This window comes from Vespula pensylvanica, chromosome 6 (assembly GCF_014466175.1).
Source record: "Vespula pensylvanica isolate Volc-1 chromosome 6, ASM1446617v1, whole genome shotgun sequence".
NCBI classification, from domain to species: domain Eukaryota; kingdom Metazoa; phylum Arthropoda; class Insecta; order Hymenoptera; family Vespidae; genus Vespula; species Vespula pensylvanica.
Window position 1 is genome coordinate 1478377 of NC_057690.1, and position 27130 is coordinate 1505506.

Here is a 27130-nt window from a genome sequence, read left to right on the forward strand (position 1 = left end):
TCGATTCTGGTTATGCAGATGTCCTCTCTCTCTCTTTCTCTCTCTCTCTCTCTCTCTCTCTCTCTCTCTCTCTTTAAAAAACGCGTCATATTTTTTTTGCTTCCTTCGTAATGTAAAAAAACGATGTAGAAAAGCGCATCTCCTTATTTCGAGGTTTCGTTTACGCGCGATCGAGCGCATAATTTATGTTTCGATTAAGGTTCACTAAGGAGGACGATGATGAAAAATCATGATAACATCAGGGTGGTCTCGATCGTGTATCCTCTGTCTCCTCTTTCAATCAATGAATTCGAATAGAATCGATCGCATTTGAGAGATCGACGATGATTTGATGATTCGATATTGAATGCACTCGGCAACAGAACGCGAACGCGCGAACTGGAACATATTACGAAGGATATCGAGGACGTTTAAAACGAGTAATAAATATCGAGTGATCGAGATATAAAAAAGATGTCCTTGAATATCTTTCTTTAACTATTTTTTAAATACGACGCTAATCGTTTTGCGATTCGTTAAAGAGAAAAGAAAAACAAATGTAAAAATTTCAGTAAAAAAGGATAACGAGCAAACGTTTCTTTCTTTTCTCTTCTTTTTTTTTTTTTTTTTTTAACACGAGATAATAATCTTCGATAATCTAAGTCGATTGAATTCAATTTTCTATTTAATCCTTTGGCGTATAATTTATTTCTACTTCACCTTTTTTCTTTTTTTCTTTTTCTTTTTTTAGAAACTTGAGAAGAAATATATTAGAAGTAATAGAGAAATTGTATTTATCATGATATTTAATGAAAAACGAAATCGTTGAAGAAACGTTTCTTCGTGCGTTGAATTAATGTAATGAGTGTGTGTCTCTCGTTTTATTTATTAAAAACTTTCGCTTCTCCGCGTACATAAGAAGATGCATGGAATCGATAATTCGTTAAAATCGATAATACGTGTTAGACAATTTATGCGTCCGTGCGTATTCATGCGTGTGTTAGTAATATCGAGATCAGAAAATCGATACGTTTTTTTCTTTTTTATGCCACTTAATATCCATGAAAAAAAAAAGAAAGATACTTAACAAAAAGAAACGTCTTTGCGACCAACTCACCTCGTATAAAGTTATGATCGAGTGTCTAACACGATTAGATTCTAATTTTCCGAATGGATTCACGTTCATCAGATTTCACGAAGTACTTTCGGTCTGCCGTCTCGGTCGCGGTCTTCTCGTGATTTCTTCACTCTCACGAGTCGCGTTTCCAAGTAGAACGAACGTTCGTCAAATTTCTCGAGGGTAGACGATAAAGATGAGACGACGTATCTAACAGTCTTGCAACTCTCGTAAGATCACCGTTCTAGAATCCCAACGACGGAGAGTTGTCACTTTGATTCCGTAACGCTCGAATCAACACGACCACTTATATATCTTCTGGTATAAAAAGATTTGATCAAAAAAAAGAAAAAAAAAAGGAAAAAGAAAGAAGAAAAAGAAAATGGAAAGAAAGAAAGAAAGAAAGAAAGAAAGAGAGAAAATGTCGTTCACGAGAGAAAGGAGAACGAGAAGATAGATTCGAAAAATTCGAGTAAGAAGAAAAAACGAATGAGAACAAAAATATCGAACGTCACGTTGCACCAACTTGTCCGTTTTATTATCGGTCTACTTTAATGTTTAAATGACTCACGGAGACGCAAGTTGTTGGAGGAAAAAAAGAAAAGATAGAAAGACAAGAAACAAGAGACGAAGAAAAAACAAAATAAAAAAAAAAGGATCATTGACAACAACGTACGAAATTTTTGTCTCGGAAGGTTGACGGCGGAGGAGAAGTGCACAAAAAAAAGGAGGAAAACGAACACACAATAAAAAAAGAACAAACGAGATAAAAGAAACAACAACGAACCAAAAATGTTTCACATAAAAAACATATATGTATATATATGTATAAAAAAATATAAAATGCACCTTATATATATATATATATACATATCTCTCTCTCTCTCTCTCTCTTTCTCTCTTTCCGTCTATCTATCTCTATCCTCTATCTTTCTATCTATCTCTCTATCTATCTCTCTCTTTCTTTTTCTCTCTCGAGCGAGCCAAGTTTCCTCGGCGAGTTTCTCGACGCGGTCGTGTCGTGTCGTGAGAAGGACTGAATGGGTTTGCCAGACGCGAAACGTAATCGCGTTTACGGGCACGCCAGCTGTGGTCTATAGGTACTACACCTCTCTTCGTTTCCTTTCCATTCCTTTCCTTTCAACAAGGAGACGGTAAAACGAGTGGGGTATGGAAAGACTGCTTCCCTCTCTCTCCTTCTCACCCCTTCTCTCAACTATACTACCACGTGCCACGAGCACACTAGCTGCTTCGCGGGAGCACCCACGCGACACCCGGTATACGTGGGTAGTAGAAGCCTCTGCATGGCATTGAGAGATAGACGAACCGACTCTTTATTCATCTTCATCTTCTCTCTCTCTCTCTCTCTTTCTCTCTTTTTCTTTCTTTCTCTTTTTCTTTCTATCTATCTCTCTGTGTTTGTTTACTTGTGTATGTCTTCTCTCTCTCTCTCTCTCTCTCTCTCTCTCTCTTTGTTTCTTTCTCTCTATATATCTATCTATCTAGCTCTACAAGATGCGTTTCGTTATTATTATTCCCTAGAATTCGTCGTCTCTTCGACGATTGTTTTACCCTATTTGGACTTTTTCGATTTAGGTTTTTCTTCTTTAGGTTTTATTATTTTAATCATTAATTGACTAAGATATGAAATAATGAAGCAGGTTTGTTAGAAAGAAGTTTCTATGAAATTGTTTTTGTGTTTTTGTGAGAGAAGGAGAAGGGAGGAATGTTTATTATATTTATTTATTTATATAGGAAAGTAGAAATATTTTTCTTTGGTTCTTTTATTTTTTTTTTTTTTTTAGTTTTTTAATTTCTTTATATATCCGATATGTAAAAAGAAAATTTTATAGGGATGGCATAAAAAAAAAAGGATAAGTATTTCCAGAAAAAATATATTTCTTATTTTATTGAAAAGCCTATTTTAATTTGTGCCCGGTGAACCTTTCGGATTTTCTAAGTAAACCTTATTCTGTTAAACTCTTAGTAGATCTTTCCACTTAACAAGAATACAACGTATTTTGAGATTCGAGAAGGGGATAAATATTTGGAGAAAGAGTGAAGTCAAAAGAGAAGGAGGAAGAAGAAGAAGAAGAAAGAGAAGAAAAAGGGTATAATAGAAACGGAGAGCAAAGAGTACGCCCACGAATCGTCAAATCTCAACGAGCACGAATATTTTGAGATAAAATGAGACTCGTCTTAACATAGAATGAACGTCTCTCTTGTCGTTTAAAATTTTTCCTTTTTGGTTACGAAAGAAACTTTCTTCAAATAATCGATAACTTGGATGTACGATATACGTACGTATTCAATTGATCAATAAAAAATATCAGAATTTTTATTATATATATAATATGTAAATAAATAATATATTTCTTATGTATAATAATATGAAAAAAATATATATTATTCATATATGATAACATAATAATATCGGGTTGGTCGAAAAATAAATAATTTCTTAATTTTCAGTAAAAACAGAATAATAAATATATATGTGTGTATGTGTGTGTGTGTTTATTACTTTTATATATACTATATCATTTATTTAAATATTCTTATTTAGATATTCTTGATGTTTATTGAAATATTATTGTTGTTTCAATTAGATATAAATAAAAAATTCGATGTTTCTTATTAGGGCAATCCAGTGTATATATATATATATATATATATATATATATATATATATATTTCTTTTTTACTAACTCCTTTCGTTTTCGTCATCATCGTCCCCAATATGATCGTCGAGATCATCATCGACAATCATCAATTTTTATGTTCGTTTGTAAAGAACTCAATGAGCCGTATCATTTTAACTATTGTTTCTTCACTTGCTATTTCTCTTGACATTATTATCGATTAGCTCATTGTTTCTACATATCTAAGACAATTATCGTAGAACGTTTATGGACAAAATTTGTACTCGTTACTAACACCAATCGTATAACAGTAGCTTCTCAACAAGGTATATATGGAGTCCGTGTATTCGAAATTGTTGCAGTTTAAATATAATTATTATTCCAAGAAGAAATCAGGAAGTACTTAGGTAATTAAAATAAAAAAAAAAAGAAGAAAATAATAAAAATAATAATCGATTTGAAGGAAGAAAAAAAAAGAAAAAAAGAAAGAAAGAAAGAAAGAAAGAGAGAGAGAGAAAGAAAAATACGAACGATCGAATTAACTGGAAAACGTCGATCCAGCACGAGATCGTTAAACGGCGGCAGTTCGTTTGTTGTATGATGATGCCATTACGGTCTGAAAGTGAAAATCACGGATATTTACTCCTACGTTGAACTTTTAGATAGAATACTTTGAAAGTTCGAACGTGATATATCTAAAACGTGAAAAGAGCAGAGTGCAGAGAGCGTTCGAGAAAGATGTTAAAACGTTGATTATATTTCTATATAAAAGGTCTTTTTATTTTTCTGTATTTTCAATGGAAACAATATTTTTTTATTTTCATACAAACATCACGACAGTCAGAATAGTAATTATCTTCTTAAAAAATACATATGTAATTATTTCTACGGGACAAGTATTAACATTTGTTTCGAAAGTATTTAAAAGAAAAATTGTTTTTTTTTCTTGGTTTTTTTTTTTATTTTCGAAGAATAAGCATTACACATATCTTTAGTTAGTTTGCCCATTGTTATCGTCCTATCTTTTTGTTTTCTTTTTATCTTCTTCGTCATTAACACGACTAATATATATATATATATATATATATATATATGTATATACTAATACATAAATACATACGTACATACATACATATATATATGTACATATACATACACACACACACATATATATATTATCGTTTCCTAGTTCGCAATTATTCTTGCGACAAGGTATATATCGAATCGTTTGTTTGACTCTATTCGTCTCTCTTTTTTTTCTTTTTCTCTCACTCTCTCTCTCTCTTTCTTTCTGTTAGCAACATGCTTGCACCAAAGATAATAGCATTCTGGGCTCGCCCAGAGATGACACAACGTGCCAGCAATGGCTCTTGGCCACGTGCTTCGACAGCAATACTCATTACTGTATAACTCTTTCGAGCGAGGACGATGATAATTATTTTTAACGTGTTCGTTATCGATTTACAGTTAATTTCATAGACGGAGAACAATATCCAAGAATACAGTTAGTTTGTTCAAACAAAAAGAATTTATTTTAAACGAAAAATAAAAGATATAAATCATTGAGAAAAGATTTTGTAAGGCAGTAAACGATCGGATGTATGTTTGTTTGTTTAGTTGTATGAAAAATTAAAAAAAGAAAAATAATAAGAAAACAAAATCAAAAAATTAATGTAATATTATTATTATTTTATTAAATCAAAGATATACAAGTTGATGTGGGTTTTTAGATTTAATCTCGTAGATAACATACATTTCGTTCGGATAATTTATTTATCATCAATTCGCGTTGATTCGACGGAAAGAACAAAACGAAAAAAGGAAAAAGAAGTTGATAACTTAATTTAATTAATAACGTTGATTACATTAGAGATACATACGCGAATTGATGTACAAATTAATGAATTCTATCGTATTGCTTTTATACATGAAAAATATCTATCACGTGATGATACCTATTCATTTATCTAAACAAGATTAAATTAACGCAATCAAAGTGTTGTTCAATTTTGAAGAATATAAATGTACTTATTTAATTATATAATACATAATATTATATAAATTTATATAGATAAATTTATTTATTTAATTAATCCATTTGAAATATCGTATGAAGGTATATCACACATATGTATTAGATTTAAGTTAAAGAAATATATTGTAAATTTCTGAAAGATAATCTTCTTCGATTCTTTTCTTTCCTTTTTTTTTTAAAATAATTCTTGTTAAATTGCATACAATAATAATAATTATTATTATTATTGTTATTATTGTTATTATTAATTTTTTTTTTTTAAGAAAAAGAGAGAGAGACAGACACAGAGAGACACATAAAGACACAGAGAATAGAGATGGATCGAATAGAATTGCACGTACAGTTATATTCAATGCCTATGGCCAAGGGATCGACGTGTATCTTTTCTTAATGAGCTAAAGGTCACTTCCGGTCATGCAGAAAACGGAAACACAGCGCGTGCTTCTCCATATCCGGTGGTAGCTCGAGCGATAGCTCGTCTCACCTGAGCGCGTAACGCACTGCACACTGACCACCGATGCGCTTCTAACTGCAGAAAAAAATTTAAGTCCTTTTCTTTTCCACTTTTTCTTTATTTTGTTTTATTATTTTATTCTTTTATTCGTCTCTTTCCTTTCAATCACGGAAAGTTTTTCTAAAGCGTCGTTCGATAATATCGATTATTGACGATCGATAGATCGGTAATCTATTGCGTTTAACAAATTATCTTAATAATACTAATAAATTGAAATTATAATTATAGATATTTATTATCTTTGTACATCTTTGTGCGTTCGTGCGCAGAAAAATTACAAACTATTCTTTTTTCTTTCAATTTTAACTTTTTTAACGCGTCGTAAATATTAATTATCGATGATCGATAGATCGGTTATCTGCTATTGCCGATTATTATTATCTTTAATTAATTGTCTTAATCAGAATTAATTACTACGTATGTATATTCATTCGTTGTCTGTTCCGTGTGTGCGTTTGTATGTCTGTATGTTTGTACGTGCGTGTGTGCTGCTGTTTTCGATTAGACATAATCGTGACATCTGTAAAGCAACGTAAGCAAGCATTTGTATTATTATAAATCAGAGATTGTAGACATGGCTCATTGCATCTCTCGCGTGGGAAGAAGTCACGTGGGCGAATTTCTCCAAAGGTCGTGGGTCAAAGACGTTTTTATGATTTCACTCTATCTATCTAATATCTATCTCTTCGTATCGTCTATACTTAAATAAAATCCAGAAGTATAATTTGAAATCTTATATAATTATCTTCGTGTTATTATTATGTATCTTTGAAAAACCATCTATAAAATTAAATGAAAGTATCCTTAAAACATATAGCCAGATAGAAAATGCTTTCGAGAGATAATGAGAAGAGACGAAAGAAAAAAATAAATAAATAATAAATAAATAAAGAGAGGAAGGAAGGAACAAAGTATTAAAAAAAAAAAAAAAAAAAAAGAGCAGTAAAACAGTCTTATTAATTTCTACGTTGATTAACATGTATTAATAATATAAAATAAAGTAAGATAGAAAGAAAGAAAAACTCTCTCATTAATTTCAACGTAGATGAAGCGTTAATAAAATAATAAAGGAAAAAAATTTATGAAATCGTAGATCTCGATTGAACGAAACGAAGGTCCCTTTGTTTTTCCTCTTCATTCTACCCCGCTCACTCGCTTCTCTTGAGAAAGGAACATATTTTCTAGTAATTATAGTCCGGTGATGATAAAATCTAAATTGTTGAGAATTCTCTATTCATATTCTTTCTCTCTCTCTTTTTCTCTCGGTCTCTGTCTCTGTCTCTGTTTCTCTCCAAACGAATCGTATAGTACGTGTCGTATAGTTCGGTGCTAGACGATCAATTTTCAAATTAATTCTGACCAAGCGCAATGACAAGGCTCAGGTTGAATTGAAACGTGCACGATGAATATTATTTGAATATTATTTTCTTTCGTGACTGACAACCAAATAACGGATAACCGTTGGTACGGCCTCGGTCTCCCTTTAAATACATATTTGCGCGAGAGAAACGATATGCGGAAATCTATATGTATTTGTAATTAATTATTGCCTTGGAAAAGACGATGTTGCTACTGCATAAAGTGAAAGCGATTTCACGCCCGACATCGGTATACATACATATATAATGAAATAAAATACGTAGCTTCTTGAGTTTCCTTTCTTTTTTTTTCTTTTTTCATCTTTCTTTTTTTGTATATACTCTTTATAGAATAATATTTTTTTGTGAACAATATATACATATACATATATATATATATATATATGTATGTGTGTGTGTGTGTGTTTACGCACGCATGATTAATTTAAAAGGACCGATTAACTTTATTAGATAAATATATAATAAATAAAGAAACTTTGAACGATCACGTTATAAATGAATTTGTTAAGCGCTAATGTTATCCGTTTAAATATTTAAATAAAAAAAAAAAAAAAAATAAAAAAATAGAAGAAGAAAAAAAGAAAATGAAAGAAAGAGATATATCAGAAGGTCGTGTCTCGATCGATTTACTATTTCCGAGGCTGTCACGATAAATCTATTTTTTATTTTTAATTAAAAATTTAGACATCACGGGAAATAATTAATCGATGGTTTGAACTCGTTAATTTTTTGAGCTCTGTTCAACTTTTCCAATATGTAGTTCTTATCAATTTGCTTGATATCAGGAGACTTTAGAACGTTAAATCCGTTGTATAATCTTTTAAAATCAGATTTCGAAAACTCTTTCTTGATTTTAAAATAATAATAGGTCCTCTCCATTATTAGAATGATAATACCTAATATTGTACCGCCACTGAGTACTGCCAAAATTGGTGCAATACCCCATAAACTGACTGCAGTGTGACTAGTTTTCGACAAACTTGTTTGTATAACGAACAATCCTCTCAAACGATTCATTATACCGTTGTCTATGAATTTTTGCAAGCTAGAGAGAAAAAGAAAGAAAAAGAAAAGAAATAAAAATAAGAAGATTGAGATAAATCATTATCGATGAAATCATTAATCGTGATAGTAGATCTCTTTTATGTTCTTGTTAATTACTTACTGATAATTTATTATGCCTTTGAAAGGGCTATCCTTCGGTAAGGTCATTGCTAAACTATCCGATCTACCAGTTTCTATATAATTAACCTTACAAGATAGATAAAGATTTATTGTCTTTTTCATTTCTTCGGTCGTATAGAACGCCACTTTCTCTTGGCATACCTACGTGGAAAAAATATAAACTTCGTTTAATAGGAACAATCTGGTAATATTTCGCTTCGACGAACGTTTAGAGCAATATTAATCTTTTTAACAATTCGATAATATTAATAAATCACGATAGAATAGATAATTATTGTTTATTAATATTATTCTCGTTTGTGTACCTGATCGAATCCATCGTGCAAACTAGTTGGTAATTGTCTTTTCGGCTTCATTAAAGTCATCATTTTTATAATGACCTCGTCTTTCGCATTCTGCAAATAATTATGGAGTAAAAATATAATTGATTTCTTTTTCCTTTTTTTTCTTTTTTTTTTTTTTTAATATCAAGAAACAAGAAACCGACGTAAAGGACAACAAAAAATAGATAAAAAAAAAAAAAGAAAAATGTTGGATCTGTCTAATCATAATTATTATACGATGGAATTACTAGAAACATGTCGTAATCGGCGCTATTGCCAAAAACAATCAAATGGTACGAGCGAGTGTTGGCGAAATCGTCGAGACTGGAAAAAGGTAAACTCCCTGTGGTCACGGTCAAGAAGCTAATTAACGAAGCCGAGTAAGCAGCCGAGACTATTATAGCCGAGACGAAGATGGAGATGAAAGCCAGACGTAAAGATGGCTCGGTCGGAAATTCTGAAAGCGTATAATAATAGAAAATTCGCAAAGTGCTTTAGCTTATTTATCATTTCGCGCTTCGTGTACCTGCTAATCCCTGTTGACAATAAATACCCCACACGTGAATATAATTTTCTGATAAAAGAGATCCAGAGAAGGAACCTTTTGTTTTAATCACGGTCAATAAAATGGGAGTTGTCGTTATTACTAGGATTAACATTGTCCAGATTCCAAAACTAAAAGTCTAGAAAAGAAATTTATATATATAATTCAATCCAAAATCATCAAACGATAGGATGAACACAATAAAATAATTATTTCGAAGATTTTTTAATAAATAAACCATCATTATGATTATCGTCGTAATTCTGAAAAGTGTAATATAGAAAACAAATATATATATACATCTATATAATTAAATAAATAGTATCGAGTGATAAACGAGTGTTAGTAAATTAGACATTTTGAACATTTTTCGAAGAATAAACCTTGAAATATGCAGACCACTGAATCGAAGCACCGCTCGGTTCTTTCATATAAAGACGATTTCGTGAAAGTATAAATGGCAATGTGAAATCTACGGCTTCGAGTCTTCGAGTTGTAACTGTGAATTCGGCAACACCTATATCAGCTTCTCCGGAGATCAATTGACCGATCACACCGCTCCAAGTTTCATTTTCCTTGTTCCAACTGCCATAAGCATCGACAGGTTCTAATATTTCGATGGTAAAGTTTATCATCTTGCTTAATTCTATAACTATTTCACCGAGCAACATATTAAGCTTATTATTTTTTAATCCGATAAAAGGAGAATCCTATAATAAATTGATATTATCTTATTTTTATTCATACGCATAAATAAATAGATATACATATATAAATTGTTACAAAAATTTTCATCGAATTAAATCGAATACCTTGACCCAACCAACGCGTAAAACTTTTCCAAAAAGATCGTTTCTTCGCGTATAAAGGCTCATATTTGTTATTAAAGAAAACTCTTTCTTAGATTCCCAAATGGCGTAATTCGATGTTATTGTATCGTTTCCTTGTATCGAATACCTTTAACGCATAAAATAAAATAATTAAATGTATAATATAAATAGTATCAAGAAAAAAGGAGAAAGAAAAAAAGAAAAAAAGAAAAAGAAAAAAACGTGACGTTCTCATAGATAAAATATAATATGTACCATTCCTTTAATATCATTTCGTCGTAGCAAAGTATCAACATCTCGGTATCGAAGTTCAAATTGAAGATATTACCGATAGGATTTTTGCAAAATTTTTCCAACGGATTATCTGGCGTTTCAACGAATAACACGAACCAAATGTAGAGGCTAACGTCGATTTTTTTCGTTACCTTTGAAAATTCTTCGAGATTTTCCCAAGTCGAAATAATTATAACGAACAATGGTCTTGATATCTGATAGTATCTCATTTTCTCGAGTTCGGCGAAATTGATACTCGTTGAAAGGATTCCTTGACGAGAAATTTCACGAGACCACGAGTGTAACATAGTTGATATCTGTAAATCTATCGAATCACATTCTTAACTATTAATATATAATATATACGCACACAAACACACGCATATATATATATATGTATATATTAATTGTTAACTATTAAAATCATATATATATATATATATATTAATCACGCTTACTATCGGAATGACCACTATCCACAAAAAACACAGAGGATGATCCATAAGAAGCGTAAACCTTCGTAATAAGCAAAAAGTAATCTTGACTGGTCGCGTTTAAACCAATAACCAACTTTTTACCAAACAATATTATAACAACGAATAAAACGAGAAAAATTCTTGGAGACATCTTAGTCTCATGACTTAGATTTACTTATCGAACTTATTCCATTTTATACGCGTATGATTCACGTTTCATATTTCCGATTAATAATTCTTATAAATTTGAAGAAATTGAAGAGGCAAAATAAGAAAACGGACGAGAGAAAAACAAGTAAACAAACATACGACAGTACGTACACATACGTATGTACCTACGAACGAACAAAACGAAACGAAACAAAACAAAAAAAGGAAAGCAAAGACGAAGATAAGAAGGAAGTGTCCTGACAAGGTCCCAGTGTACTACGAACACGTGATTGAAACGACTGAAAGGCGATTGTCGTACTTCCACGCTCGATATTATCTTCTTACGACTATCTCTACCTCCGAGGTATTACTGAGGGTATTACCACGGTTTTGTTCCTTGATCGCACGCCTTTTACATTATGCATTACTATCGTATACTATCGTATATATACATAATATCGTATATATACAATATATGCGTATATATGTATGTATGTATGTATGTATGTATGTATGTATGTATGTATTATATATGTAGAATATATTACGAACATATATATACACACATCTCTCTTACCATCCATGTATATTTGCGTTTGTTGTTGCGTTTCTGTACAAATAACGTGGAGATCAGTCGAGGATAAAGCTGCCTATCAGGAAAATTACGAGCAAGCTGTGAATTATTTCCAACGTCTGGTGGTGGCTAACACTATCACATCGGGAACGCCATTCACATTTTACGCTGCTACAATTACGATCGTCGTTAATGTTAACCTGACCGTCGTCGACCGCATAATAGAGACCACCGGACACATACGGGAGAAAATAGGGGAGAAAAACAGTTTGTAGAAAAAAAAGAAAAATGGAGAGAAAAAATGGACAAAAGAAAGGAAAGAGAGAGAGAGAGAGAGAGAGAGAGAGAGAGAGAGAGAGAGAGAGAGAGAGAGAGAGAGAGAGAGGGGAAATTCTAATCTCCTTTTCTTGGAATTCCGTGGGACGTATGTATAAGATACATGAAACTTGTCATATGTTTTAAACTTCTAACATCACCCGATATTTTCCTTCGTCGCAACACATGTAAATATAGATACGTCCTTCGTTTTCTGTTTTCAAAAGAATTGCGGTTTGGGTTCTCGTGTTTCTTATTTCGTGGAAAGCTAGGAATGCATGGACAGGGAAAGTAACTTTTCGAAATGATTTTTAAAATCATCACAGCCTAATGACGTAGTTCCTTTATTGAACATATATGTATGTGTGTATGTATGTATGTATGTATGTATGTATGTATGTATGTAAAATTAAATTGAAATCTTCGCTACGACCGAAAGTACATATCCAATGGTAAACATTATTATTTCCGCAGCGACTTTTTTCCATATCCGTTTTTTATAATCACCCATTTACCACGCGCAAAATATAATTTTTCTACGATAAACACGCATAGACTGAGAAAAACGCCTATTTCGAGAAACGATAATATCGGTATGATACTCCAAACTTGCACGGCATTTAAGCCTATCTTCTTTTTGCATTTTTTATTATTCGAATTGCTCTGTGAATTCAACTGTCTTATCATACCGTTTCTCATAAATTTAAATAAACTGAAACGTTAAGAAATATTTAAAATTTTATGAAAATTATAAAGTAGTTCGCATCCTTTTGATATCACATTACACTCACTGATGATTTATCAGACTGAGAAATTGATTCTTTTTCGACCACATCAATGATACACTATCTATGTGACCAAGATTAATGTGCACGATATTGCAAGGTATTTCAGGATCTAAAACGTTTCTTACTTCGGTCGATACGTACATCGCTATATTATGCTCGTTACAAAGCTACAAATTATTATACATTATTTATATATGTGTATATATATATACATATATGTTTATTTATTTCATATATAGCAATGTAATAATTATTGTTCATATGTCTTTCTTTTCTTTTCTTTTTTTTTCTCTCTCTCATAATTACCTGAAAAAAGCCGTCCAGAGGTGTCGGTGGTAAACGCTCTTCAGCAATCATGAAAGACATAACTTTCTTTGCCAATGGTTGCTTGGAATTCTATAAAAATTTATTTTCAACAATTTCACCTTTTACGAATAAATATATTAAATAAATCAGAATAAGTAATATATACAGATATGTTCTCTCTCTTTCTTTGCTATTTACTTACTACTTTTTCTCGGTTGATAAATATTTAAAAAAGTGAAAAAAGGTAGAGAGGTATGTACACAGAATGCTTTCTAAATTTTTTTTATATTAAACTTTTTAAATTTGAACTTTCTAAATTGTTTTAAAATTTAATATCGTGTGGAATTAAGAAAAAAAAAATGTAAAATTAATTCTTTTTCTTTTTTCTTCCTTTTTTTTTTTTTAATAGTAATAAAGTAAAAATATTGCATTAAAATATTCCTTTAAAATAACTTACGGCAAATACGTCGTACTCCAAACTGTCCTTGGCCGTTATTAATTTGTATGTACCATCTTGTACAAATTCTTCTAATGAAACGAATGGTAAACGATGTACAACGTTCGTCAAAAAGGATATCAAAGAGGCCGAATAAGCCGATGAGACGACTAAAGCCAAAAGAAACAATGATATGTATGCCAATCTGAGCGATGATCTTTGAGGAAATTCTAAAAAAAAAAAAAAGAAGGGAAAAGAATAAAAGATACAAGAAAATTTTCAATTCGACAGAGATATATAGATATAATATATACAGAAACAAACGTATATATGTGTGTATATATTTTCATTATTAATTTACCAACGAGTCCCTGTTGACAAAATATTCCCCAAATTTGTAGGTAAGAATCCGATATCAGCGACACGTAGTTACTCTGATTCAATGTAATTTTCATCCAGGCCAACAAAATCGGCGTAATGAAAATTAAAACGATTAAAGCGATCCAGAGTTTGTAACTGAATGCCTAAAAAACAAAAAAGGAAAAAAGAAGAGGAAGAGAAAATAACAAAACAAACACGATTAAATGTAAAATGGCAAAGATCGTTATTATTATTACTATATTAGTTTAAAAAGTAAAATAAACAATAATATATTTACGCGAAAATAATTAGACCATTCAATGTTCAAAGCATCTGGTTCTTTGATGTACAATGAGAAAGATGATAGAATGAAAGGTATAGTAAAGTCAACAACGTCGAGTCTTGCACTACTCATGGAGACATAAGACATAGAAATTTGTGCTCGATTTTCTATCAATTCGCCAACAGCACCGTTCCATTTGTTATATTTAGCGTTCCATCTACCATTCGATACAGTATTATTGACAATGGCAAATGAAAAATTGACCAATCTGCTAAGCTCGATTAATATTTTACCACAGGATCCAGATAGATTACCATCGCCATCTATATCGATGAAAGGATTGTTCTGGAATGCATACGTACGTATTTACATATATATATATATATATTTTATTTTTTTCATATATATTTTATATTACATATATATATATAATTTTATAAAATAAATATATATATTTTTTTCTTTTTTTTAATTATGTAATAAAAAAGAATAAAGAAAAACAATTCTTCATATAATCATAATAATCAATCACATTAACTATATTGTATAATATTTATCATGTCATTAATTAAATTAAATAATATTTCACTTAATTATATAATATCATTATCATATATATATATATATATTTTCTTTTTCTTTTTTTCTATTATGTAATATTTACTTACCATCACAAAAACGGCTGGTAGAACTAAACCGTCCAAACTGTTCCTCCTCTCGTATAAACTGAGCTCCGTTAAAAACGTCAATTTTTTATTAGGTTCCCATTTAGCCAGTTCGAATACTTTAGTTTGATTAGGCCACAATGAATACCACTCCCGCATGATCCTATCCTTCGGACAAGAGACCAGCATCTCCGTATTGAAGAGAACATTGAAGGGATTACCTTTTGGTATTGGGCAATAATCGTTCTGATTGTATCCAGGCAAAAATATGACGTACCAATAAGCAAATGACATGTCGAAGTTTCTTGTATTGTTTGAAAATGTTCTTATCGATTTCTCATCCGTAAGGAATACCACGAAAAGTGGTCGTACTATTCGATTCTCGTAATAGGACGTGTGTCGAATATTCGATATTTCTATACCAATTGACATAAACCCATCACGAGATAGTTCGCAAATCCAACGATGAATTACACGCGAAAATCCTATATCTAAAATGTAAAATAATATTAATAAAAAAATCATTTATTTACAATTAATATTTTATTATAATCGATGAATTACAATGGTGCACAGACTAAGGTGCATATACGATAATTGTGTGCGAGTTGTATCATTTCTTTTAAATTTCATCTTATTCATTCTTTGTAAGATAATTCAATTCATCTTTTGTAAAATAATTTAATGATCTTTCACAAACGTCAAAATAATGATTTACTAAGACCTTTTTAAGATTAATTATTCGTAAGATATCGACAACGCGTGACACACCTCGTACATTTCTTTGATGGAATAATTTTTAATTAAAGATACTTTTAAGAAGATTTTCGTTAATTGCTTTTTTTCTTATTATAGATAAATTCGATTCATAATACTTACCTTGTGACGTTTGTGCATACAGGAAAAAAATACTGTAGGTTTTGTAAAATTTCGAAATATCGATTATGTGAGATAAATAATTAATCTTGTGATCGAGGCTGTCTCCTGTCCTTAGAATATCAATTATGAGCAGGATAATAAGAAGATTTTTTAACGATGACATTTGTTTTTTCTTATAATTACGTATAATGGAAAACGAAGTTTTGCGATTTTCACGAATTTGTTTGATCGATGATACGATATTTAATCGTTAATTAATCCCCATGAGAATATATCCAATTGATAAAAACAATCGTAAATATTCTGTAGAATTCGACGAAAGAGTTTGTAATGATGAAATATATTCAGAAACGTGTTCACGAATATGCAAGAACGAACAACGAACGACTAAGTTTCGAATGACGAGTGTTAGTAATTCTACCTTCAATACAATATAGTATCCAGCACACAGACTCGGATGCACTCAAATAAATTTCGATTAGATCTTTCAACATTTTTCAACGTACTGCGCTATCGTTTAATGCTTATACATTTATCAAAAAAGAAAAAAAAGGAAAAAAAAAGAAGGAGTATAGAAAAAATGAAAATCTCATCGATAATAATTAGGAGTCGATCGAATAAAATGGAAATAAAAGTTAAAAGTAAGATTATCGAAGGGGGATCATGAAAAGAAACAAAATATATATATATAATGAAAAAAGGAAAACGAGCGAAAAGTCAGTTCTTTTTTTCTAATGACATCCATCCCTATTACAACGTCAATCATAGAGAAAATGCGGTTCAATTTACAAATTGCATGCGCAAGCGTACTAATATTCCATTAGATGATTGCGAGAGATAAAAGAATATAGCTCTTTCCCTTTTACGAGGGAATTTTGAAAGTAGATGTATTTAATGTATTTCACATTACATTTATACTTATATACTGGATGAACCAATAACTATTGTCACGTATGTGATATAATTTATATCAATGCTTGTATTTCTCTGAGAAAGAATTATTTCTAATAAAAAACACATATTACAAATGACAACTATATATGTATATATATTTTTTTAATTTTTTAATTTGTCATTAAAATTATATATATTTATAAAAGATGATATAATAATGCAGTTTATCCGACAATAGTTATTGACTCACCCGGTATATGAAGAATTTTTTACCCTTGATATTCTAACGACATACATTCGTGTCACTTTAGAATTTCTCTTTGAAAAGATTATAAATATTTAGATTAAAAAATCGTTGCGAAGTAACATATTTCTCTCATTTTCCTATCAACTTTAATCATAAGCATTAGGTGAATGTCATCTGTACTGTAAGTACGAGTATAAATCGATGATGAAAACACTCGATTGATTATTACCCGTATTAAGTAAAATGTTATTTAATAAATTTTTTTAAAGGCTCTACATTTTTCTTCGAACGTTTTAAAACGATGGGAAAAAAGTAAATATTGAATTGGCCAATAAATAAAATGTCAGAATATTTAATAGTTTATATGATAGATAAATAAAATTAAGAATTTTTTTTATCGAAAACTGTATTAATATTTTGACATCTAAGTGAATAACACTATAGAATTTTATATAAATATAAAATTATAAAAATTGTAAATAAATAAAAAATATAAATTTTATATCTTAAACTTTTGATTTAAAAACAATTTCTATATCCGAATAAATAACACTATGGAGTGTTATTTTTCTTTTTTTATATCGGAAAATTGTGACATTACTTATCGGCCACGTTAATGTTTAACGTGTAAACAGAAAATTATCTTTCTATGTGATCACGAAATAAAATTCTCTTTTCGATAATTCAATCGATTCGATTTTCTTAAATCATTATCGATCCTTTTTATAGAACGAATGTGTCTTCTTTCGTAAAAAGAAATATGTATCTTTTGAAACAGTAACTCTATAATTAATATACAAATACTTATCGCAAAACCAATCTTCAGAAGACCAAAAACAGGATAAACAGATTGGAAGGAAACGCTCTCGTACGTTGACCCTTCGTATTTCATTATCTTCATGTTTTTAATTTTGAGACGATTAATGATACCATTGTATAAAAGCTGATTCATACTGTCAAATAAAAAACACATATAAACAAAAATATATAAATAATAAATAAATAAATAAAAAACAATGCAATAAAAATACAAGATGAATATAAATGTGTTATATAAAAGTAAAATCTTGGTGTATTGTACAACGATAAAAGTCGCTAAAAATTTTATTACTCACTAATGATTTATCAAGTCGATAAATGGACTATTTTTTGTCATTATCATCGCTAAAGTAATTATTTGTCCGCTGTTTATACTGACCATGTTGCATAAAGAATTATTATTCTTTATTCGCAATGATAATTCCATTTCGACGCTTGCCAAAAACGTGACTCTTTGTTCGTTGCAAACCTAGAATGAATTCGCAATTTCGTATAAGATCGATATAAAATTTCTAATAAAATTTCAAGCTACAGGATCGCATCTATATTTATAAAATTCATTTATCTTAGAATGTGATAGATATAATCTTCATCAATCATCATGAAAAATTTTCAAAAGAATAAGTTTACGTTTCAATCAATCAAATTCTTACTTAGTTTTTTTTTCTATTTTTCTTTCTTTTTTTTTTTGTACATAGAAAACGAGATCTCAGCTTCAATTTAATAGATTAATATTGATATCTTATGGTAAATAACTTTATGGCCTTGTTATGGGATTTGAGATACACCTACCTGTAAAATTCCTTCCAAAAATGTGCTCGGTAATTCTTTTTCTTTCTTCATAATTTTCATCATCTTTTTCGATAGTTGATCATTGCCGTACTATAAGCAAATATTTAACGTGAAAGTAATCTTGTTAAAGTATTAATTTTTTAATTAATTTTTTATTTTTTTTTTTTTTTTATATTGCACTTACTGCAAACATATCGTAATCGGATCCACCTTTGTAAACAATGACCTGATATGTACCGTCATTTACGAGTTCTTCGAGTGAATGGAAAGGTAAAATACGAAAGTTATTTGTTAAAAATGATATCAATGTTCCGGAATAAGCAGCGAACACGACAAAGGCGGAAAGGAAGGTCGAAAAGTACGCCAATCTTAACGAAAGTCGATAAGGAAATTCTAAAAGAAAAAAAAAAAAAATCAATTTCTAACGTCGAGTGAATCACGACTGTGAATTACGCTTTCGTCGATTAAAATTCGCACGAATTATTACTATCGTCGTGAAAAATTCGTCTGGTGACAGGATTAAAAACGATTCTATTCTCCGATTTGATTATCAATCGTAGCAATAGCATGCTACTAAAAAATTAAAATGTCTATATATAATATGCACAGTTAACGACGATGCTCTATAATTGATATTTTCAAGAAATGTCGTGAATAAAAAGAAAACAAAAAAAAAAAGAAAAGAATTAAAAATTCCACGCGTAAAAATTTACGCATTTTTTTCCATTCTAATAAATATGAAAAAAGAAAAAAGAAGAAAGAAGAAAAAACAATCTAAACGAGAGTCGTGATTCATGCTAATTGATTACTCGTCGTAGTGATCAACACGGCACAATTTTTATATTTTCTAATTGTCCAATAACTATTACCAGCGAGACCCTGTTGACAAAAGATACCCCAAAATTCAAGATAATTTTCTAAAATCATTGAAACGATCCGATGAGTTCCTCGTTCTGGATTGTCGACCATTTTCAAAATACTAACGAGTGACGGTGCTATCGATATTATTACGATAATAAATATCCAAACCTTCAAATCGAATACCTTGAAGGATATAAACAATTTTTATATAATTATGCGTTCAATTGTATATATCATTTTTAACAATTGTATTTAATTTATTATATTTACGTACTTACTTTAAAATAACCAGTCCATTTAGTGTCATAAAGTAATGGATCCTTTATATACAAATGCATGGGACTAACTATGATCGGTATGATATAATCAATTATATCGAGCCTGTTACTTGTCAAGGAGAATTCTGAAATCGAAATATCGGCCCGACCAGCCGCTATCTCGCCGACTGCACCAGTCCAAATTTTGTTTTCTTCGTCCCATCTACCATACTCCTTCACGAATTTAACTGTATTCAAAGTAAAATTCGCTATTTTACTAAGCTCGGTTAATACATCTCCGAATAATCCACTCATGGTTCCATTCTTCTCTACTTCGATATACGGACTACCCTGTATTTAATATAAAAAAGAAAAAAATAAATATGTATAAAAATATATATACATATTGTGAATCGTTATACGATGGCTTAAATTGTTTAAAATAAAAATGTACCAATCGCAAAATTGCAAATTTATCTGAAATAAATAAAACGTCATCATTCTCGTAAAGAAGAAATAATATATAATTAATTAGAATAAATAATTACTCCAATTGAATTTTCATGTTAGTCAGGACAAAAATGATCATCGTTTTTCTCACCTCGACAACAACAGTCTTGAGAACTAATCCGTGCATGTTCTTTCTTCTATAGTGCAACGATAAATTCGTTAATAAACTGAATGCACCCTCAGGTTTTAATATTGCCAAATCTAATGTCTCAGTTTGATTGTCCCTCAAAGAATACCATTCTCGGATAATATTGTCGTGAGGACACGTCACCAACATTTCGGTGTTGAATCGAACGTTGAACAAATTTCTTGACTTTTCGTGACAATAATTATGACGATAATTTCCAGGCAAAAATATAACGTACCAAGCGGGAAAAGACATATTGAATATACGAGAAGCCTTAGAAAATTCTTCCACCGATTGATCGTCGAACAAGACGACGACGAACAATGGCCTTGTGATTTTGTAACGATAGGAAGACATTTTCGACAGATCCGATATGTGTAATCCGATAAACGGAATACTTTCGCGTGAAAATAAACGCGCCCAGCTTTGTACAGTTGTACCGAATCTTAAATCTTTATACAAAGATATTAATAAATCTTAGATAATAATAAAAAAAGGAAAAGAACAAGGAAGAAAGAAAAAAAAAAAAAAAGAAAAAAAGAGAAAACAAAGGTTCGAATGAAAAAATGTGAATTATTTGATCGAACATTACCTTCAATGTACGCAGCAGTGTATAAGAGAAATACCGAAGATGTCTTATAAAAACGACATATATCGATTATATAAGAAACATAACTTTCTGAGAGAAATCCATCCGACGAATGTGTTACGGAGTTGAGGAAACATACGACATACGATACGGCGAGGAGTAAATATATAAACGAGAGAGCAAACAATTTTGACATCGTATACTTTGACCACATTAGACACTCTTCATACGATGTAGTAAATAAAATGTATTAGTAGTATGGATTAAATAGGTAGACTGGTAGAGAACCGTTGGCAAAGTTCATGGATTAAATGGAAAAAAACACTAGTAATAAATGATTCTATCAAGAGTATTTCAAGTCGTTGTCGATACGTATAACTCTACGAGGAAATATCTGAATTCTCATAAATTTACATACACGTTGATATATAGTGATCTTTATCATGGGAAATTTGACACGCCGCAGCGATCAGAATCGACATTGTTCTAGATAGAAAAATATGTTTATTGGAAAAGTAGAGAGAAAGCGATTAAATTATATCGCACGATCGCGACGTCGTACATAAAAAATGAGGATGGTAATTTTCTTTTTCTTCCTTTTCCGTCTTTTTTCTTTCTTTTTTTTTTTTTTTTACTTCTTTTTACCCCTTTTCTTTTTTTTATTCCTACTACGAAATACGAAACATATATACATCGTACTACGTGCAACGAGGAAAAAATTGACAGTGTTCGAACGAATTAAAATGTTTTTTTATCTACGTTCGATGAGCATGATTAAAAAAAAAGAGAGGGTGAGAGAGAAGAGAAAGAAAAGAAAAAAGTGTAATACGTATGACACAAACGTATAAGATAGAGAAGAAATTTGATTCGAATACAAAATCGTGTTGAATAATCCAAAAGCTCAGATTATATCCATATAAACGTGTTATTCTATTCCAATAGAAAAATAACGATAAAGATATAAATATCCTTCGACGAAGTATGTCAGAATTATGATTGATACCTTACACGTGAACGCGTTCTTTTTCGTATAACATTAAAATCTCTTGTACATAATAAAATCCAGACGATTTAATGAAGACGTACGTATAACTAAACCTCTTTTCTATCTTACGAGTCAAAAAAATATTTTTCTACGAATAAAATAAAAGTACTCAATATTATACCAATTAGAATGAAGAAAATAAGTGATATTACGTTGTTAATACCAATCGATTGCTGTTGAATTCTATTATAGAATTCTTTTTCGGATGATAAATCTTTCAGTCGATTATTCATACCGCTGTTGATAAATTTCAATAAGCTAGAAAGAATATTCCGATTAAACGTAAGAAAAATGAATATTAACGTTACTAACGTTATTGTCTACCCACTGAAAATTGATAACGTCGGTAAACGGATTGTCCTTAGATAAAATCATTGACGAACTGTCTATACGTCCCGTATCAACACCAATAATTTTACATGGTATTTCGAGAAATACAGCATCCATTAATACGTCGCTCGAGTATAGCGCCAGTTTAGGATTTTTACAAACCTGCAATTACAAAACGACTGTTAATAATAAAATAATAATAAAAACAATAATGTTAACAGTAGAAAATTTATATTTCTAATAAATTGATCGTACCTGTATGAATCCGTCAAGTATATTTGTTGACAATTCTTCATGATTCAGCATCAACTTCATCATTTCCTTTTCAAGGGGATCATTCGAATTCTGTAAATAAATATTCTTAATCATAGGAAGCACGTTAATAGAACGCACTATACTTACTGCGAATAAATCATAATCAGCCCCATCGCGAAGAACGGAAAGTTTATAAGTACCGTCTTCAACAAAACTCTCTAATGAGTGAAAAGGTAAAATGTGAATACCGGCCGTCAAAAAGCTAATGAAAGACGCAGAATATGCTGCCGACAAAATGGTCGCCAATAAAATTATAGAGAAGTATGCTATTCTTAATGAAGATCTATTAGGAAAATCTAAATCAAACGAATACATTGTATAAATATAAGAGCTTTAAAAAGGAGAAGAACAATTGAAACAAAGATAAACAAATATCGGATAATACCTGCCAGACCCTGTTGACAAAATATACCCCAAATGTTCAAAAAATTATCGGATAATAATAGTCCCATGCTACGATCGTTTTTATTCTGTATTTTAAAAAAAATCAATAAAATTGGTACGACGATTAGTACCGCAAATATAGCGATCCAAATAGATCGTGAGAAAGTCTAAAAAAAAGAATTCAAACAAGTTAACGTAAGAAAAATAGAAAAAGAAATAATTTGATTGAGGAATATCGTACTAAAAAATAAGATGACCAATTGAACGCGAATAAATCTGGTTCGCGTATGTAAAAAAAGATTCTTGAATCGACAAGAGGAAACGTGAAATCAACGATATTCAATCTGGCATTTGTCATGGAAAAACCAGAAAAACAAATATCGGCACGTCCAGAATTCAATTCACCAATTGCACCGGTCCACATGTTTTCTTCCGGATTCCATCTTCCGTACGTTTCTACCTCCGAGACAACTTTAAAACTAAAATTCAAATTAACACAAAGTTCCCGTAACATTCTACCTAATAACCCGTCTAATTCACCAATTTCGTTTATGTATATTGTCGGTGAAGTCTAAAGAAGAGAAATGAATTAACAATGACGATTCATTACGAGTAGAAAATAAATAAGGTATATGGAATAAAAATATTTTACCTTAACTAAAACGGCTCTCATTGTAAAACCTTGTAAATTATATCTTCTCTCGTAAAGAGAATCTGGAGCAATTTTAATAATTCCTTTTTCTATACTCCAGGTTGCTAAATCATCGATCTCGGTTCGATTCGAATCGATATCGATCGAATACCATTCTCGTAAAATATTTTCGGTATTGCAACGTACCAACATTTCTGAATTAAATCTTAAATGAAATATGTTACCTGGTGGATTGTGACAATAATCGGGATCATGTCCGTTGTAAACGAATAAAACTAGCCACATAGGAAATGACATATCTGAGGTACTGGTTGCTAAGGAGAACTCATTAATATCATTGTCATTAGATATAATCGCGATGTAATGAGGTCGCACAATTCGATTTGCGTGATACGATGATTTATGCAATTCCGAAAAATAAAAGCTCGTTGTTGAAAGACCTTCTCGAGAAAGTGCACGCGTTAGTTTGAACATCGTTGTTTTCATCTCCATTTCTGAAGAAAAAAAAAATGAATATTGTAACGATGGAAAAATCTAACCGAATATAATTGTAATTAAATTTATTTATCGTACCTTTTATGGATTGGCCGTATAAAAATATTATCGGCTTCGTTCGATATAATTTACAAATGTCGACGATAAAACTAACGTGTTCGTCGCCGATAGAAAAAAATTCGTACGAAATCGCTATTCTCGGAAGAAAAAAAATAAAAAGCAATATCTTTAATCGCACAAAAAACATTTTTTTTTGTCTGGATATGTCGATTGACAGACGTATTAATCAAATTTTACGAATTATGTTTTATAGAATATCATGAGAAAATATTTCACCTTACGACGAAAGAATATCGCAAGAGACTAAATTTGTCTGACAAGAGGAATTACATATTGCCACTTGGACTTCGTCGCACTTTATATAATGTAAAATATTTGTATGTGTGTGTGTGCGTGTTTATATATATATATATATATATATATATATATATATATAAGGACTATTCTATATATTTTCGAAGAAAATACTTTTATACGTACTGTCATTAAAGTAACATCCATCAATTAATTAAATTCGTTTTAATTTCTTTGTTCCTGTCATCTTTTTATCGTCGATAGGTATGTTGTGTATATATATATTTATATACACACACATATATGACTATATATATGTGTATCCTCGTATATACATACATATTCGTTTTCACATATGATTAGAAAATGTAATGTCTTAAAAACTACATCGCACTTTCTCAGAAATAATTTAATAGTTATTCTAATCGATATAAGCAAAGTAACCACTTGACAAAATGATTTGCATTCGTATTCGTTATCTGCAAATATAGGCTTATAATAGAAAATTATTATAATGGATTATAATGATGTATGGTATATAATAAATATCTGATAATAACGTAGATAATTTGTTTTGTATTAATTCGATAAAGGATCTACGAATAGATGAATATCATAGAAAAGGATGCTTATTTCATTTTTAACATTCGTCATTGCAAATGTTATATTAAAAAATTCAGTATTTCTTTAACAATTTCATTTTATAATTATATATTTATACGTATATATATATATATATATATATATATATATGTATGTATGTATATATATATATATATTTAATAGTGTACCTGCGTGATGGTACATTATGATTATTATCATAGAATATTTAACATACTGGTGATATCAAAATATCTCTTGCTCTATATAGGACAATATGTTTATTAAAAAACATGAGAAAACACAAGTCGATTACTCCGATTGATCATGAAACATGCATAAAAAATAGCGAAAATATATTTCACAGAAAATGTTTCATACAAATGTTTAAACCATTAATATAATGAAGAAATTTTATTTCCATTTAACATGGTGCTAAATAATGCAAAAGCTCAGATTATATCCATATAAGCGTGCTATTCTATTACAATAGAAAAATAACAATTCAAATACAAATATTTTTCGACGACGTATATCAGAATTATGGTTGATACTTTACACATGAACGGGTATTTTTTCCTATATAATTAAACTATTTTTACATAATAAAATCCAGACGATTTAGTAAAAATCGTTGTAAAGATAAACCTCTTTTCTACTTTACAAATAAAAAAAATATATTTCTAGGAACAAAATAAAAGAACTCAATATTATACCAATAAGTATGAAAAAAATAAGGGATATTACGCTGTTAATACCAATCGGTTGATGTTGAATCCTATCATAAAATTTCTTTCCGGATGATAAGTCTTTCACTTGATAATTCATACCACAGTTGACAAATTTCGATAAGCTAGAAAAAGCATTCCGATTAAACTTAAGAAAAATGAATATTAACGTTACTAAAGTTATTGCCTACACACTAAAAATTGATTACGCCGGTGAACGGATTGTTCTTAGATAAAATTATAGCCGTTCTATCTACACGTCCCGTTCCAACACCAACAATTTTACATGGTATTTCGAGAAATACAGAATCCCTTAATAAGTCGGACGAGTATAAAGCAAGTTTAGGATCATCGCAAATCTATAATTACAAAACGAATGATAATAATAAAGTAAAAATAATAATAATGTAGAAAATGTATGAAATGTATGAAAATGTAGATTTATAAAAATTCATCGTACCTTGATAAATCCTTCAAGTATATTTGCTGACAATTCTTCCTCGTCCAACATCAACTTCATCATTTTCTTTTCAAGCGAATCATTCGAATTCTATAATCAAATATTCTTAGTCATAGGTAGCACGTTAATAGTACAATCTACTTACTGCGAACATTTCATATTCAGCTGTACCGCGATAAACGGAAAGTTTATAAGTACCGTCTTCGACAAAGCCCTCTAATGAGTGAAAAGGTAAGATGTGAATACCAGCCGTCAAAAAGCTAATGAAAGACGCAGAATATGCTGCCGACAAAATGGTCGCCAATAAAATTATAGAGAAGTATGTTATTCTTAATGAAGATCTATTAGGAAAATCTAAATCAAACGAATACATTGTATAAATATAAGAGCTTTAAAAAAGAGAAGAACAATTGAAACAAAGATAAAGAAATATCGGATAATACCTGCCAGTCCCTGTTGACAAAATATACCCCAAATGTCCAAAAAATTATCGGATAATAATTGTGCCATGATACGATCATTTTTATCCTTCATTTTAAAAAAAATCAGTAAAATTGGTACAACGATTAATACCGCAAATATAGCGATCCAAATAGATCGTGAGAAAGTCTAAAAAAA

At 30.2% G+C, this 27130-nt stretch overlaps 5 protein-coding genes across 8 annotated transcripts in view; all 5 read right to left on the reverse strand.

The window, feature by feature from the left end:
• LOC122629837 overlaps positions 1 to 1414 on the reverse strand; it is a 31358-nt gene extending 29944 nt beyond the window's left edge. Inside the window, exon 1 of the mRNA XM_043813669.1 lies at positions 1097 to 1414. The gene's annotated coding sequence lies outside the window, so the exon portion shown is untranslated. The remainder of the gene's footprint in view (positions 1 to 1096) is intronic.
• A 6789-nt stretch (positions 1415 to 8203) lies between these two features.
• Positions 8204 to 12194, reverse strand: LOC122629787 (glutamate receptor 3-like). Of its 2 annotated transcripts, none has more exons than XM_043813564.1 (9): positions 12025 to 12194; positions 10804 to 11146; positions 10531 to 10675; positions 10102 to 10428; positions 9701 to 9857; positions 9423 to 9631; positions 9157 to 9246; positions 8832 to 8992; positions 8204 to 8711 (listed from the first exon to the last, which is right to left on the reverse strand). In XM_043813564.1, exons 1-9 carry the CDS (start codon positions 12029 to 12031, stop codon positions 8354 to 8356), a joined length of 1797 nt encoding a protein of 598 aa, XP_043669499.1. In that variant the 5' UTR covers positions 12032 to 12194; the 3' UTR covers positions 8204 to 8353. The 2 variants fall into 2 exon arrangements, with proteins under 2 accessions (XP_043669499.1, XP_043669498.1); XM_043813563.1 differs by lacking the exon at positions 12025 to 12194 and adding an exon at positions 11280 to 11757.
• Positions 12195 to 12720: 526 nt separating this feature from the next.
• LOC122629793 (glutamate receptor U1-like) lies at positions 12721 to 16614 on the reverse strand. Of its 3 annotated transcripts, XM_043813574.1 has the most exons (9): positions 16054 to 16614; positions 15452 to 15665; positions 15178 to 15337; positions 14525 to 14854; positions 14228 to 14390; positions 13888 to 14096; positions 13431 to 13520; positions 13128 to 13291; positions 12721 to 13048 (listed from the first exon to the last, which is right to left on the reverse strand). In XM_043813574.1, exons 1-9 carry the CDS (start codon positions 16214 to 16216, stop codon positions 12799 to 12801), a joined length of 1743 nt encoding a protein of 580 aa, XP_043669509.1. In that variant the 5' UTR covers positions 16217 to 16614; the 3' UTR covers positions 12721 to 12798. The 3 variants fall into 3 exon arrangements, with proteins under 3 accessions (XP_043669509.1, XP_043669508.1, XP_043669510.1); XM_043813573.1 differs by having other exon boundaries at positions 15178 to 15665; XM_043813575.1 differs by lacking the exon at positions 16054 to 16614 and having other exon boundaries at positions 15178 to 15342; positions 15452 to 15568.
• A 1004-nt stretch (positions 16615 to 17618) lies between these two features.
• On the reverse strand, positions 17619 to 21285 carry LOC122630144 (glutamate receptor ionotropic, kainate 5-like). The gene is made up of 9 exons (XM_043814325.1): positions 21153 to 21285; positions 20525 to 21012; positions 19945 to 20274; positions 19675 to 19849; positions 18990 to 19198; positions 18806 to 18895; positions 18310 to 18482; positions 17927 to 18147; positions 17619 to 17632 (listed from the first exon to the last, which is right to left on the reverse strand). The coding sequence occupies exons 2-9, from the start codon at positions 20915 to 20917 to the stop codon at positions 17619 to 17621; spliced, it is 1605 nt and encodes a 534-aa protein (XP_043670260.1). The 5' UTR covers positions 20918 to 21012; positions 21153 to 21285.
• A 1476-nt stretch (positions 21286 to 22761) lies between these two features.
• Positions 22762 to 27095, reverse strand: LOC122630145. The gene is made up of 10 exons (XM_043814327.1): positions 26956 to 27095; positions 26658 to 26866; positions 26513 to 26602; positions 26248 to 26411; positions 26041 to 26177; positions 23876 to 24369; positions 23465 to 23794; positions 23225 to 23390; positions 22927 to 23135; positions 22762 to 22869 (listed from the first exon to the last, which is right to left on the reverse strand). The coding sequence occupies exons 1-10, from the start codon at positions 27044 to 27046 to the stop codon at positions 22762 to 22764; spliced, it is 1998 nt and encodes a 665-aa protein (XP_043670262.1). The 5' UTR covers positions 27047 to 27095.
• Between the last annotated feature and the right edge of the window lie 35 nt (positions 27096 to 27130).